Source organism: Penaeus chinensis, chromosome 5 (genome assembly GCF_019202785.1).
Source record: "Penaeus chinensis breed Huanghai No. 1 chromosome 5, ASM1920278v2, whole genome shotgun sequence".
NCBI classification, from domain to species: domain Eukaryota; kingdom Metazoa; phylum Arthropoda; class Malacostraca; order Decapoda; family Penaeidae; genus Penaeus; species Penaeus chinensis.
Window position 1 is genome coordinate 31,701,640 of NC_061823.1, and position 15,000 is coordinate 31,716,639.

The window sequence follows — 15,000 nt, forward strand, 5'->3', positions numbered from 1 at the left end:
ATGTGTGTGGGTAGGTGTGGGTGTGTGTGTGTGTGGATGGGTGGGTGCGGGCAGGTGGGTGTGTATGGGAGGTGGGTGTGGATATGGGTAGGCGGGTGGGTGTGTTTATGTGTATGGATGGGTGTGGGTGAATGTACGCGTGCGTTTGTGCCAGTGCGTCAGTCTTCCTCATTTTCTCCTACATTAATATTCTTGTATGCCCATTTCAGTGTTACCCCATCTTCATACGTCTTTCTTCATCTCCCTCTTCCGTTACTTAATAGGCTTATTCCACTCTGAAAGTTTTCTGTTTTTTCTTCCAACATCAACCTTATCACAATTTTTATATAAATTTCAGTCCCTGTCCCCCCTTTTTGGTATTAATAGAAAACTTATGATAACATAAAAATAACAGCACAGAAACCGAAATTTTGAAGTAAATAATATATATAAATAAAGAAATAAGTAAATAAAAATCAAGGAGAGATGGATAGAACTTGTTTCCCTTTTTCTTTCTTTTTCCATTTTTTTTCAATGGTAACGCCATTTTAAAACATTCCTGTAGGTGTTTACTACTGAGCCCTGAAAAGAACAGAACAAATAGAAAAGAAGGAAAATACATGAATATCCCAAAGGGCCATTTTATCTTCATTCCGTCCCACTCCTCTCTTGTTTTACCCACAACCTATTCAGCAAAAACGCCTCCACTATTGACCCTCGTAGGACATCATTCCTCAGTCATAAAGGAAACTCGGAAGGATCTTGGAACTTAAGGAGTAGCAGACGAGTAGCAAGTGATTATCAGAGGACAAGTGCCCTCCAGACATGCAAATGACGCCTCTATAAGACGGAGTCGCTAGGAGTCCATAGAGGATAGGGCCCCCTGAAGGACACTCGCCGTCGGAATCGTTAATTAAGCGTGGTGCCAGTCTGCTGCTGCTGCCACAGCCGCGGCAGAAAAGACCTCTACTTCATTATCATCATCAAGACCAAGACCAATATTATCATCATTATCATTATATTTATTGTTCTGATTGTTGTTACTATTATTCTTTTGTTGATATTATTGCTGTTGTTGTTGCTGCTCTTGTTGTTGTTGTTGTTATTATTATCATTATTATCATTATTTTGTATTATTTTTTTATTATCATTATTATTAGCATTATCATGTTATCATTATAGTCATTATCTTCATTATTATCTCTATGATCATTATTGTTATTGTTCTCACTTTTGTTAATATTATTATTACCGTCATTATTATCATTATCATTATTATTATTGTTGTTATTAGCGTTGTCATCATCACCATTTTGTTGTTATTATTATTATTATCATCATTATGATGATGTTTTCATTGTATAGTTATTGTGATAACTTATTCATTTATTGCGATGACTGAGTTTTTGTTATGATTAATTTGATATTATTATTATTATCATTATTAGTATCGTCATTGTTGTTGTTGTTGTTGTTGTTATTTTTATTGTTAATATTAGTGTTATTATCATTATTTGTATTATCATTATCATTGTTATTGGTATTATTATCATTATTATCATTATCATCATCATTGTTATTATCATGATTATTGTTGTCAATATTATCATCATCATCATCATCAATATTATCATTATCAAAATCATCATTATCCTCAATATCATCATCATCATCATCATCAATATCATCATCATCAATATCATCATCAATATTATCATCATCATCAATATCATCATCCTCAATATCATAATCAATATCATCATCATCATCATCATCATCAATATCATCATCATCAATATCATCATCAATATTATCATCATCATCAATATCATCATCATCAATATCATCATCAATATCATCATCATCATCATCATCATCATCAATATCATCATCATCAATATTATTATCATCATCAATATCATCATCATCACCAGTATCATCATCATCAATCTTATCACCATCAATACCTGTTATTGTTGTTGTTTTTATTATTCGCTGTTTTGGTATTCAATTTTATTGTTAGTATTGTTATTACTATTAGTGTATCAGGGTCAGGCACTATAAAGTCCTTGTTAGTTCTCGAAAGTTATCATTGAGCTTGCGTTTTTGTTACCAACTTTATAATTTGTTTTTCCTTTTTTGGTTATTTGTTATATATATATTTATATATATATATTTTTTTTTTCTTTTTTTTTTTCTTTTTTTTGTACCAGGCAGCTACGTGCTTCTCGTTCACGCTCGGTCGAATACCCAGTCGCGTCCCTCCTTGCGGATGAGGGGCGTGCGGACGATGATAACCTATGTGCCCTTTTTTTTTTTTTTTTTAGCAATGGCCGGGAACTGGGCAGCATAAGATCCGTCACGCGAAGGAATAAGGTGCGTATCATTGTGGGTGTCATCTATATATCGGAAGTATCTGTGTTAATTGTGAGACAATGTTTGTCCGAAGTTTGTGACCTAATGCCAATAAAGCCGCTGAGTGAACGTCGTGTATGATTTGCTTTTGATAAATGCAGGTTGCAGCCTAACTATAATGATGGTGATAATGATATTGATGATGATTAGATCTATTACTATGACTGACATGCTATTACTACTGTTATCATCATCATATTAACGTATCATCATATCATCAAATCATCAAATCAATCATCAATAATTATCATCATTATTATTATTACTATTATCATATCACTATCATTCATCATCATGCATATTCATTCATCATGCGTTATAATTCATCATCATTTATTTATTTATAACCCCTAGGATAGATATTGATTTTAAAGTAATTTAAACCACAAACATCTGTTAAATGCTCATTCATCAGGGCGGTGTCGTTAACCCCCCCCCACCCCCCACCCCCTATATTTCGGAGCCAGCACGCCACTTACTTAAATTTAAACTGACAGCCAGCCGTTAACTCCAGAGGCATACATACTCCTCCAAATAACTATTTACTTTCTTGTAAAAAAAAAGGTTCAATCCACGTTGTTTTGCCTACTCCATGTTTCTTGTGCTAATCTTCACCGATCTTTTGATATTTTGTTACATCTCGATAAATCTTGAATTCTATAAAATATAATATGCAAGCTGATATATACGCAATTTACTGGCTTCTTAACCGACACGTATATCTACATGCATACACTGGCATGAAAATAATATTTTACAAGAAACCACCGATGCTTGGGCCGGAGCTTATTAGTAGCAAAGCATTCACTGCCTTGTGGCCGGTTGTTGTCCCCGGAAAAAAGGAAAAAAAAAAAAAGGAAATCGAGAGGGAAGGTATCGTTATGTAGAATGATGGTGATTATTATTAGTGGTAATACTGTTTGTGCATATTTTTAGAACAGCATGTTTACTATTACTATTAATGTTACCGTTAGTATTACCAATACCATTACCGCTACTACTTTTACTATTACTACAGTCTATTGCAACTACTATTATTACTACTACTACTATTACTACCACTACTATTATTAATACTACCGATAATTCTACTACTACCGTACTACTATTACTTCTATTACCACTATTAGTACTACTGTCACTACTATATGTACTCAAAATGTTAATTAGAAATTGCACCATTTAGATCACTGATTTTGTAATCATTATTAGTGTCGATACTCTAGTTACCAATATGTTCACGATTTAGTTTTACATTGTGCTCGTATAACATATGTGACCACAGGAACCTTATGAAAGCCAACAAACAGAGAGCCTACGTTGACACTCTTACGGACACACTTCTATGTTCTTATATTTAGGGACGTTCCATCCAGTATCGTACTAAAACGACCTGTAATCACTTCAGAAACTCAAAGCTGGTCACTGAATCACAGCATCGGCTCGGTCAACACCTTAAGCTCCCAAAGCCCAATCGCCATCTCGGGCATGGCAAGACGCTCCTCCCTGAGCGCCTTTGCCCCGCCTGACCTCCGTACTCCAGCTACCATATTCCCGCGGTAATAAAGTATAGAATATGTGACAACTTGACTCAACACCCAAGAACCAAACTAGTTCCATCAAAGTGGGGACATGTCCTCCTCACTAAATAGTGTGGCAGGGCATTTGGGATCACGCTTTCCCGGCGATATTACACAAGTATTACTGTTACTGCTACTACTACTATTATTACTAATACTACTATTATTGCTACTATTACTACTATTACTACTATTACTACTATTATTGCTACTATTACTGCCATTACTTCTACTACTATTAATACTATTACTACTATTAATGCTACTATTACTGCTACTACTACTATTTTTACTATTACTACTTTTATTGCTACTATTACTGCCACTACTACTACTATTATTATTTATATTACTACTATTATTGCTACCATTACTGCTACTACTACTATTATTACCATTACTACTATTACTGCCACTACTACTACTACTACTACTATTATTACCATTACTACTATTACTGCCACTACTACTACTATTATTACTATTACTACTATTATTGGTATTACTGCTACTACTATTTTTACTATTACTACTATTATTGCTACTATTACTGCCACTACTACTACTACTACTATAACTGTTACTACTATTGTTGCTACTATTACTGCCACTACTAGTACTACTACTTTTACCATTACCATTGCTATTACTATTACTATTATTATTATTATAACTACTACTATAACTACTACTATTACGACTTTTACTACTACTATTACTACTATTACTACTATTACTACTATTACTACTATACTACTATTACTACTACTACTACTATTACTACTATTACTACTATTACTATTACTATTACTACTACTACTACTACTATTACTATTACTACTATTACTACTATTACTACTACTACTATTACTACTACTACTATTACTACTACTACTACTATTACTACTACTAATATTACTACTACTACTACTAGTACTACTATTACTATTACTACTACTATTACTATTACTACTACTATTACTATTACTACTACTACTATTACTACTTACTACTACTACTATTACTATTACTATTACTACTACTACTAACTATTACTACTACTACTATTACTACTACTACTATTACTACTACTACTATTACTACTACTACTAGTACTACTACTACTATTACTACTACTACTATTACTACTACTACTATTACTACTACTACTATTACTACTACTACTATTACTACTACTACTATTACTACTACTACTATTACTACTACTACTATTACTACTACTACTATTACTACTACTACTATTACTACTACTACTATTACTACTACTACTATTACTATTACTATTACTACTACTACTACTATTACTACTACTACTATTACTACTACTACTATTACTACTACTACTACTACTACTATTACTACTACTACTATTACTACTACTACTATTACTACTACTACTATTACTACTACTACTATTACTACTACTACTATTACTACTACTACTACTACTACTATTACTACTACTACTATTACTACTACTACTATTACTACTACTACTATTACTACTACTACTATTACTACTACTACTATTACTACTACTACTATTACTACTACTACTATTACTACTACTACTACTACTACTACTACTACTATTACTACTACTACTATTACTACTACTACTACTACTACTATTACTACTACTACTATTACTACTACTACTACTACTACTACTACTACTACTACTACTACTACTACTACTACTACTACTATTACTACTACTACTATTACTACTACTACTATTACTACTACTACTACTATTACTACTACTACTACTACTACTACTATTACTACTACTACTATTACTACTACTACTATTACTACTACTACTATTACTACTACTACTATTACTACTACTACTACTATTACTACTACTACTACTATTACTACTACTACTATTACTACTACTACTATTACTACTACTACTATTACTACTACTACTACTATTACTACTACTACTATTACTACTACTACTATTACTACTACTACTATTACTACTACTACTATTACTACTACTACTACTACTACTACTATTACTACTACTACTACTACTACTACTATTACTACTATTACTACTACTACTACTATTACTACTACTACTACTATTACTACTACTACTACTATTACTACTACTACTACTATTACTACTACTACTACTATTACTACTACTACTATTACTACTACTACTACTATTACTACTACTACTACTATTACTACTACTACTACTATTACTACTACTACTACTACTATTACTACTACTACTACTATTACTACTACTACTACTATTACTACTACTACTATTACTACTACTACTATTACTACTATTACTATTACTACTATTACTACTATTACTACTACTACTATTACTACTATTACTATTACTACTATTACTACTATTACTACTACTACTATTACTACTATTACTACTACTATTACTACTACTATTACTACTACTACTACTATTACTATTATTACTATTATTACTATTATTACTACTACTATTACTACTACTACTACTACTATTACTACTACTACTACTACTACTACTACTACTATTACTATTACTACTAGTACTATTACTTTTACTACTTTTACTACTATTACTACTACTATTACTACTACTAATTACTATTACTGCTACTGCTTCTATTAATAATAATGATAATAATATCCTCCTTATTATCATCGTCCTCGTCGTAATCATCATCATATTGCTGACGTTATTACCAGGATTCTCGGATATAATTTATACGTACATACATACATACATAAAGAACATTTTGTGTGTAGGAAAAGCATTTAGGAAGTTATATTATTATCATCACCATTTCTAAATCTAATCTAATCTCACCTAATTCTAAATCTAATCTAATCTCACCTAATTCTAAAGCTACCTTGTACATTGAGTAAGGGAGTCATTTAATTAATAACAATTCTAAAATAACTTTTTGCCAGACAAATGGGATTATATCCGAAAAGTAATCCATTTTGCATATTAAGTCTCTTTTGTAGTACAATTTCATTACTGTCAACTTATTATAGACTTTCCTTGTTAAAGACTCATCTCTAAATAATAATTGTAATTTCATTTTGTACGTAAGATTATCTTTCAACAGCTTAGACCAGTAACATACAAGGTATGTATCTTGTGTGTGCATATCAAGTCTACTTCAGCTTGACAGAGTACATACTTTCATTAATGTATTTTTTTCTTCACTTGTAAATTGTGTTAGGCAATACCAATGGTGAGATTTTGAAGGTTTTCACTCATTTAGATTCAGTATATCAAAATACATGTTTACTTCCTGCCTGTACTATGTGTTGATGAGAATATACTCAACTCATCAGTAATAATAATGATAGTGGCAATGATAGCAGAAGGACTGAGATCATAAAAATAGTGATAATGAACTGTATTCATGTTGACAAATGGGGGAAAGGTATGAATGAGAATGAATAGCTTCACAATACAGGAGATGTATTTGGCCGGTTTCGATTATATAATTGAAACCGGTCAAATACATCTCTTATATTGTGAAGATACTCATTCTCATTCATACCTTTTCTACAATAGTGATAATGTTGATAACAATGACAATATTGATATTGATGTAGATAATGCCTTTGAATAAAATGGTAATGATAAGACAGTAACTTTTCTTCTTTGTATCATTTCAACTAATTTGTCAAAACTTGTCTGATTGGCAGTTGTAATCTCCTTAGTATTTGTCGAAGTAGAGTCAACTATAAATGTCTGAATATTACTAATTTTGATGGTCTGAAGTACAATGCTATAGAAGAGTAGGCCTCCATTCTTGTTCAACTATTTCAATTAATCCCCAAATGCTTTCATGAAGGGTTCCAAATAATTTTGCATTTTTTCAAGGTTGTTTGACCACTCAGTCTGCCATGTGTTTTACTTTTGCATTTGTAAAGAAACAAAGATGTTATTGTAATGAGAGTTTACTTTTTCATGTTACTTATGCAAGGTTGGCTATACTTCTTTCCTTTTGTTTTCTTGTAAAACTTCATCATGTGAAGCTTCACTTCAATTTTTACAATTGTTTTTCCAAAGTTTAGGATATAAAAACACGTAATGACTTTCTTTTTTATTTGACTTTTCTTTTGCTCTATTGTGTTTATAGTAAGAATATAAAATGACAGCCCTTGCAGGGCATTGTACTAGTTGCAAGAGTAAATAATGTTACCTGTATCATCATCATATATGTACACAAACAGGTTGTGGAGCCATTTCTGTACAAGTATAACCTCTCTAACAATAAACAGCCCTATCTACTCTTGTCACAAGCTAACATTTGTTCGTTTGCATATGACTGGAGGCAACTAAAGAGAGGGTCATACCACAAAGAAACTGCCCACTTTACATACCATACTCTACACAATGCTGTTTTATCTGCTTCACATGTACATAAAGGCATCTAGTGTATTACAGGACCTGCATTATGCCCTGCCACTACAGCAGTAAAACATACTATGTTTTTTTAATGTTTTGATATTTTTTATAATTTTTAAAATAAGATTTTTTTTTCGACTATAATCTGTACAATTATAGGCACAATTTGCAATTGGCAAAACAGGAACAGCTGACTTCATATCAGTTCATGTTTGACCAAACACAAATAAGCCAATCCTTTTCAAATCTTACAGAATTTGTAAGAATATCCTTTTCAGGGTCTTGTAATACTGCAGTGTGCCAACACTCTATTACAGAGCCTGGGTCAAACTCTGTATTAACAAACAACTACTGTCTAGAACTGGGGACTATCAGCTGCCCCAGCAGAGTTCACCCATGCACCACTTGCATCCTCACATCCTCTAGCTGATTAGTCAGCCATCACACTGACTATCCAACTTATCCTCATGTATTCAAGAATTAAATAAAAAGCACAGAAATAAACACATACATAGCAGCATTGTAATGAGAAATGCGTATCTCCTATACACAGTGTTATGCAATATTTCGCTCTTGCAGCTCTTACAGTAATGCAATGAGTCACCTTGTAAAAAATCTCACTAACGTAAAAACAAACAGATCACAGATGCTGTGGTTGGCAGGCGCCAAGGCAATGGCCAATGTCACTGCTTAAATCATAAATCTATTAAGCATGGTGGCATTGGCCTGTCTTGTGAGATGGGAATTTGTCCAAGACTGCAGTCACATGAAGAAGTATGTTTATGATAGAATGATAACAGGAACTGTGAAGTTCAACATCCAATGAGAAATGACACATATATATATGTAACTCAGCCATGTTAGAAAACTTCAGTCTTCAAATAACCAACAGAACTGCCAAACAAATTATCGAAACCTAACTATGCATTGTTTATCAGAAATGCACTATCACGACAACTCTTGGCTCTTGACAGTTGCCTCACATTCCTTATTTAAAGGTCAACAACAGACTAAGAACTAAGTGCGAGATCTTGAAGGATATACAAGATATCCCTTGAATTATGATATGGACTGACAGAACTATAGTGTCTATAAGTGGATGATGACACCAGGACAAATATGCATACCCACCCAAAATGCCCACACGCAAATTAATCGACTAGAAAGTGTTAAACAAATTATAAACTTAAAATATTCTTACCAGAAGTGGATTACATCCTTAGAGAGAGAGAGAAAAAAAAAAAATACTGACTGTGTAATTTACACACTTTTAAACAAATCAATGCACATATACATAATGTAAGGGTGTAAGCATGAATGTATGTGTGAAAGAGTTATGTATGTCATATGCGTGTATATGGCTATAGCTGCAGGCATTTCCATTTATCTTCATATATTCTCAATGTCCTGCATCCAATTTACCACTTATCATTTGAGATTTTATTAAGCCTTATTAATATGACCAGCATGTTTACTGGATTATTATTTCTCAAAGATTCCAATTGAACTGGAGCTTATTCTGCCACGGGGTTCGTGTTGTACGACTAGACAAAAAAAAAGAAAACCACAGGGGCATGATTTCCATCGCTTTGCAGAAGTTTTGAAATAAAAAAAAAAAAGTCACTGTATCACTGTAAAAGACCGCTTTCCCTTACTTAATAACTCCATAAACGTGGTAGATAGTTATATAATGGAATCATGCAATATCAGAGATACATTTTCTTAAACATTTTCCTGACCCAAACAAAAAATATGGTTAAACCCAATGTATAACATGAAACCTAATTTGAGCCGGAGTTTATTATACGTGGCTCGAATTTCCACAGTCATACATAACTACAGTCTGAGCAGGATCTTACTGACTATCACTGCATAGGCTGTTGAGTTGAGGTGGGAAGTTAGTGTTCCATTTTTGAATAAGTACATCCCTCATATACAAGATCATCATATCATATCATATGTAAACAAAAAGATAAAAATAAAACTTAAACAAGCTCTGCAAGCAAGTCCTACAAAAAGGAGAAACAAACTGATTTAAAAAACACACACACACACACTCACAGAACAAAAACTTTGTGGCAATCAAATCTTAAGCTATTTTTTCCTGAGTAATTGTTATAAGATATGAAAGACAAAAGAAAAAAGGCAAAACATTGTGAAGTTTGTTAAGTAATTAGAGTAACCGGGTATAGACAAGGTCAGGATACTTGCATGCCTTCTCAATGAGGAAAACACTGTATTGAGATAAGCTAAACAAAATAGTTTCTTTTTTTTTCCCCTTTCCAATCAATTTACTTGAAACATAAGAAAATCATAACTATACTCTACAGCATTTCAAATTCTCGATCTATACTAAACTGGAAATTATTTTTATTTTGTATTTTGTATTTTTTTGCTTGTAACAAATATAAATAGTCAACTACACCTCTGCTAGCAGTACAAACCAAGTACTGCAAAGGCCAAGTCCTTTACTGCCACTTTCTTTGCATATATCAATAAGTATACAATGCTACTTCTACCAACAATAGCATAATTGAAATAAAAAATATATACAATCACCAAATTCAAATGAAAGAGAAAAAAAAATACAAACTTCTGGTAATAATTCCAATTCCATGAGAAAATGGAACACTCAAACACAGGCCATAAGGCTGGCCCAAAATGGCAGACTAAACTGAGCACGATATCAGGAGTATTGTAAAGTTATTTGCAAGCACTTGATTCACACAACACTTCCCAATGTCAGAACAGTGAATGGCTACACTATCTGCTCAACTATTTCACATGTTTGAAGAGGAAAACACTGCCCACATATAACCTCTGGTTGCCATATTTTTTATTCCTTTTTAATATTTGTAAAAAAAAAAAAAAAAAAAAAAAAAGTATATCTACTGACTGTCTGTGCTACGTATGCTGTAACAGTGAAGCATTACCAGAAGATGGCATCCATACAGAATGACTGTTCCCTTGAAAACCAGTTATAATGTGCCCTATAATCTCCCACACATCAATTACTCCACAAAACATTATTCTCAACAAGCAACTGTAAATACTGAATTGACCATGCTGTAAGAAGTACGTTCCCAATTTATAAATGATTGACGAACAGTTCTGCATGCTACTTGAACAAACACTAGGGAGGTCCACAAATTTTTTGGTAGTAATGTGTTGCTATGGGGAAAAAAATTTGTACCATGATCTTCTCAGGCCGATAACTGCTGTTTAGAACAAGGCTACAAACACAGAGGAATTGGTTGTTAATAAAAACATGTATAACATCTCCAACCAGAGCTTGCTTGAGGAGTAATATTCATATATGTATATATGTGTGTATATATATATAAAGCACATAGAACATTGCTAATTACATGAGGCATGATTAGTTGCACTGCCCTATTTACTACCTTCTTTTACAAACATTTTCATTCCAAGCGAAGTAGAAAAAAAAAAAAGGTGAAAAAAATACTATTTTGAAAATCTGACAGACCACAAAGGAAGATCACATTTCTGGATGCTCTGACTTTTTTGTCTTCTTCTAGGGTCACATTGCTGTTCGAATCTCAAGATTTCTTCCACACTTGCCTCCAACATTGGCATGTGATATGCTCGGTGATTGAGACAGTGAAATGTAGACAAACTAAAATACAAATTTCAGTTTATATATGTGCACACTATACCAAAGTGGAGATCAGAGCATGCTCTCATATTCCAAATGAAAAACTATTAAGGTATGAATGAATAGGTGGGAACATATGTATGTACATGTGTGTAGGAAGGGAGGGGAGGTTTGTGTGAGGGGAGGATAGAGAGGGGTGTGTGTGTGTGTGTGTGTGTGTGTGTGTGTGTGAGGGGGGGTAATAGGATAAACCTTATGCCCACCCTCTAATGCTTGCATTCTTATTTTTTAATGATAATCAGTTAGGGAGGATGGTCATAACTGTAACCCAATCATAAGAAAATATCAACAATAAAATTCCTTCACCCTGACAGTGAGCTTCAATTGGATTTTAGTGTGTCTTCCAAATATTCATCACCAATAAGATTGAGCATGGTAAGTATGAAGCCTTTTAATGGTCTATGATCACAATGAATGAATGTCTGATCACCTCTGTTCCACTTCCCCAATCCATTTCTAGAAAATGCTATGAACTTCAACTTTATGGGTTAATTCCTCTTAAACAAAAAAAAAAAAGGTAATTCAAACATTTGTATTGAAATACAAAGTCCCAGTTCTAAACTCAAAAAAGAAATTAACCATTTCTTAATAATTAATTAGGGCATACGCACACCACTTCTCTTAACCTTTCTCCTGTGCCTACGCTTCATTTGTGGTGTACGCATGAACTACACCTTGTTCATGAAGGAGAAATAATCGTCTTTCCACGGCCTGTTTGTAGCGTGTCAGTAGTGAGCGGTCAGACTCGTGAGCCACTTGCTGAGCCAAGGCGTGGAGGAGAATTTGTGCAGTCTGATAGCGGCGGAAACACTCCTCAGGCTTTCCAAACAGTTCGTCCAAGGCAGCACTTTGACACTGAAAAAAAATTATATTTAGTGTATTACTAATATGTACAATATTATAATTCAGTAAAAAATTCTCTCTCTCACACTCACTCATTCACTCACTCACTCACTCACTCACTCACTCACTCACTCACTCACTCACTCACTCACAAAATTTATTTGAACCCCAAAATATCATCACATGGCATTATTCCAAATTTAAAAACTTACCATTTCAATAGCATAATTATAAATAAGTTTATCAGCAGTAACAGTAGATGTTCTTGGATCTACTGAAGTAATTGTTCCAGCACTATTCAGCTCCTTGCACACACCCAGGGCTTGGCGAAAACGTTCACTCAGCACACCCACAACTACAAAAAGGTTTTACAAAAGTTAGCCTCACAATATGTACCAAAAGATAACTGACTTATGAAATTCTGCAAAATTAATAATAATAATAACAATAACAATAATAACAAATGTTTAATTAACAAGCTTTGATTACCATAAAACTTTTGCAGGAGTAATACTGTTATTTTCCATCAAAAATGAGAAATCAAAATGTAATCAATGACAGCACATGTAAACACACACCATTCTTTACGGCATTAGATGGCTGAAGTCTACTTGTGCTCTTTTCATGTTTTGCAAGTGTGAGCGCTGAGGAGAGCAGTTGCAAAGCCCGGACATACAGCACAAGCTGCTCTGCACGCCGCTGCCACTCTGGGGGTGGTGATGCAAGTGCTGAACCTTCTGTGTCTTTTGGTGAACCTGGAAAAGGAAGGCAGATAAAGATTTTGTGGTCAACACAAATGGTTGATTTGTCTACTAATATACATTTGTTCATATTTATAAACATGGATGTTCTTAAATGGTAATGGAATTAAAGGTGCCATTTAGCAGTAAGGTAACAGATCTCAAGGCAAATAGGAGCTAAATGTACTCCTCTTCACAATCTGTTTCCCTTACCTGAAACAGAATCTCTCATAGCTGCATTCTGTCGTAAGGCAGTGATAGGTGCTGCTCGAGAGCGAGCCAATTCAAGGATACAATCAACCAAGGCCAAAACGAAGTTCAGCTTAGCCAGCGTCTCATTGTGCTCTCGCTGAAAATTCAAGTTCAGTATAAAATTCAAGTTCAGTATAATTATTATTATTTATTGTTTTTATTTTATAACTTTTTTGTCTACTGGTCAAACCTAGTATGAGTACACTTGTTTCCACAGAGAATGCCTTTTAACTTCTATAAAACAGAACATTACCTCCATAAGGGTTTCCTGGTGCAAAGGTGGAGCATAGAAGGCAACAGTGTCATCTCCCTCTGCCTGAGCTGTCCCTTGCAAGAGAAAAGCTGGTGCAGACTGACCATACTGAACCAGCTGTCTGCCAGGATGTGGTGGACTGGGTGCCTGTGCCTGCCACTCCAGGAGGTGCGACTCTGTGCGGGATCGCTGGAGTCCACTGCCATCTACACTCATATCTTGGGACCCTCCTGAAGGCATACCAATAGGTAAGATTTTGTGTAGAATTGGAACTTTAATATTAATGTTAAAAGTTTTCATTCAAAAAAATTTCAAGACTTAATAGGACAAAATAATAACAATGATTTTAAGCGCAGTTAAAGCGAACCAAACACTGAATGACAAAAAGAATCAAAAGTAATGACAAACAAAAGAAAAAAAGGTGAGGAAAAAGCTGTACTGACCAGTAAAGGGGTCACGTGATACAGAGGTCATTTCAGGAAGTGTAATAGCACGGTGCGGGGCAGTGAGGGTGGTGTTGCCACAGATGTCGCCAGCAGGGTTATCCTGACCAAGCCCTAGTTTTGTGGGAGAGCCCAGGATGGGGGGCAGCACAGGGGGAGCTGAGAACATTTGGGGAGGCAAGTGGGGAGGTGTACGTCGTCCAGACTGGCGCAAAGGAGAGTTGGTGGGAGTGAGGCGCCCACCTGGGACCACCTGGTTGTTACCTGCAGCATGACAAAGCTACTATTACCACACAACAAACATTTACTCAAGTGCTTAAAATTAGTATAGTCACAAAGGAAAAAAAAAAAAAAAAAAAGGGATAAAATAGCAAAAGCCTCCACATT

General features: G+C 34.0%; 1 protein-coding gene across 3 annotated transcripts in view; it reads right to left on the reverse strand.

Annotated features, from left to right (window-relative positions):
* Positions 1-8,089: 8,089 nt before the first annotated feature.
* LOC125025612 (serine/threonine-protein kinase ULK2-like) overlaps positions 8,090-15,000 on the reverse strand; it is a 25,623-nt gene continuing 18,712 nt past the window's right edge. For all 3 annotated transcript variants that reach the window (XM_047613638.1, XM_047613639.1, XM_047613640.1), the window contains 6 exons: positions 14,614-14,877; positions 14,171-14,400; positions 13,879-14,014; positions 13,504-13,680; positions 13,138-13,280; positions 8,090-12,937 (listed from right to left, as the gene is read on the reverse strand). In XM_047613638.1, coding sequence (XP_047469594.1) covers positions 12,722-12,937; positions 13,138-13,280; positions 13,504-13,680; positions 13,879-14,014; positions 14,171-14,400; positions 14,614-14,877 — 1,166 coding nt within the window. In that variant the 3' untranslated portion in view covers positions 8,090-12,721. The remainder of the gene's footprint in view (positions 12,938-13,137; positions 13,281-13,503; positions 13,681-13,878; positions 14,015-14,170; positions 14,401-14,613; positions 14,878-15,000) is intronic.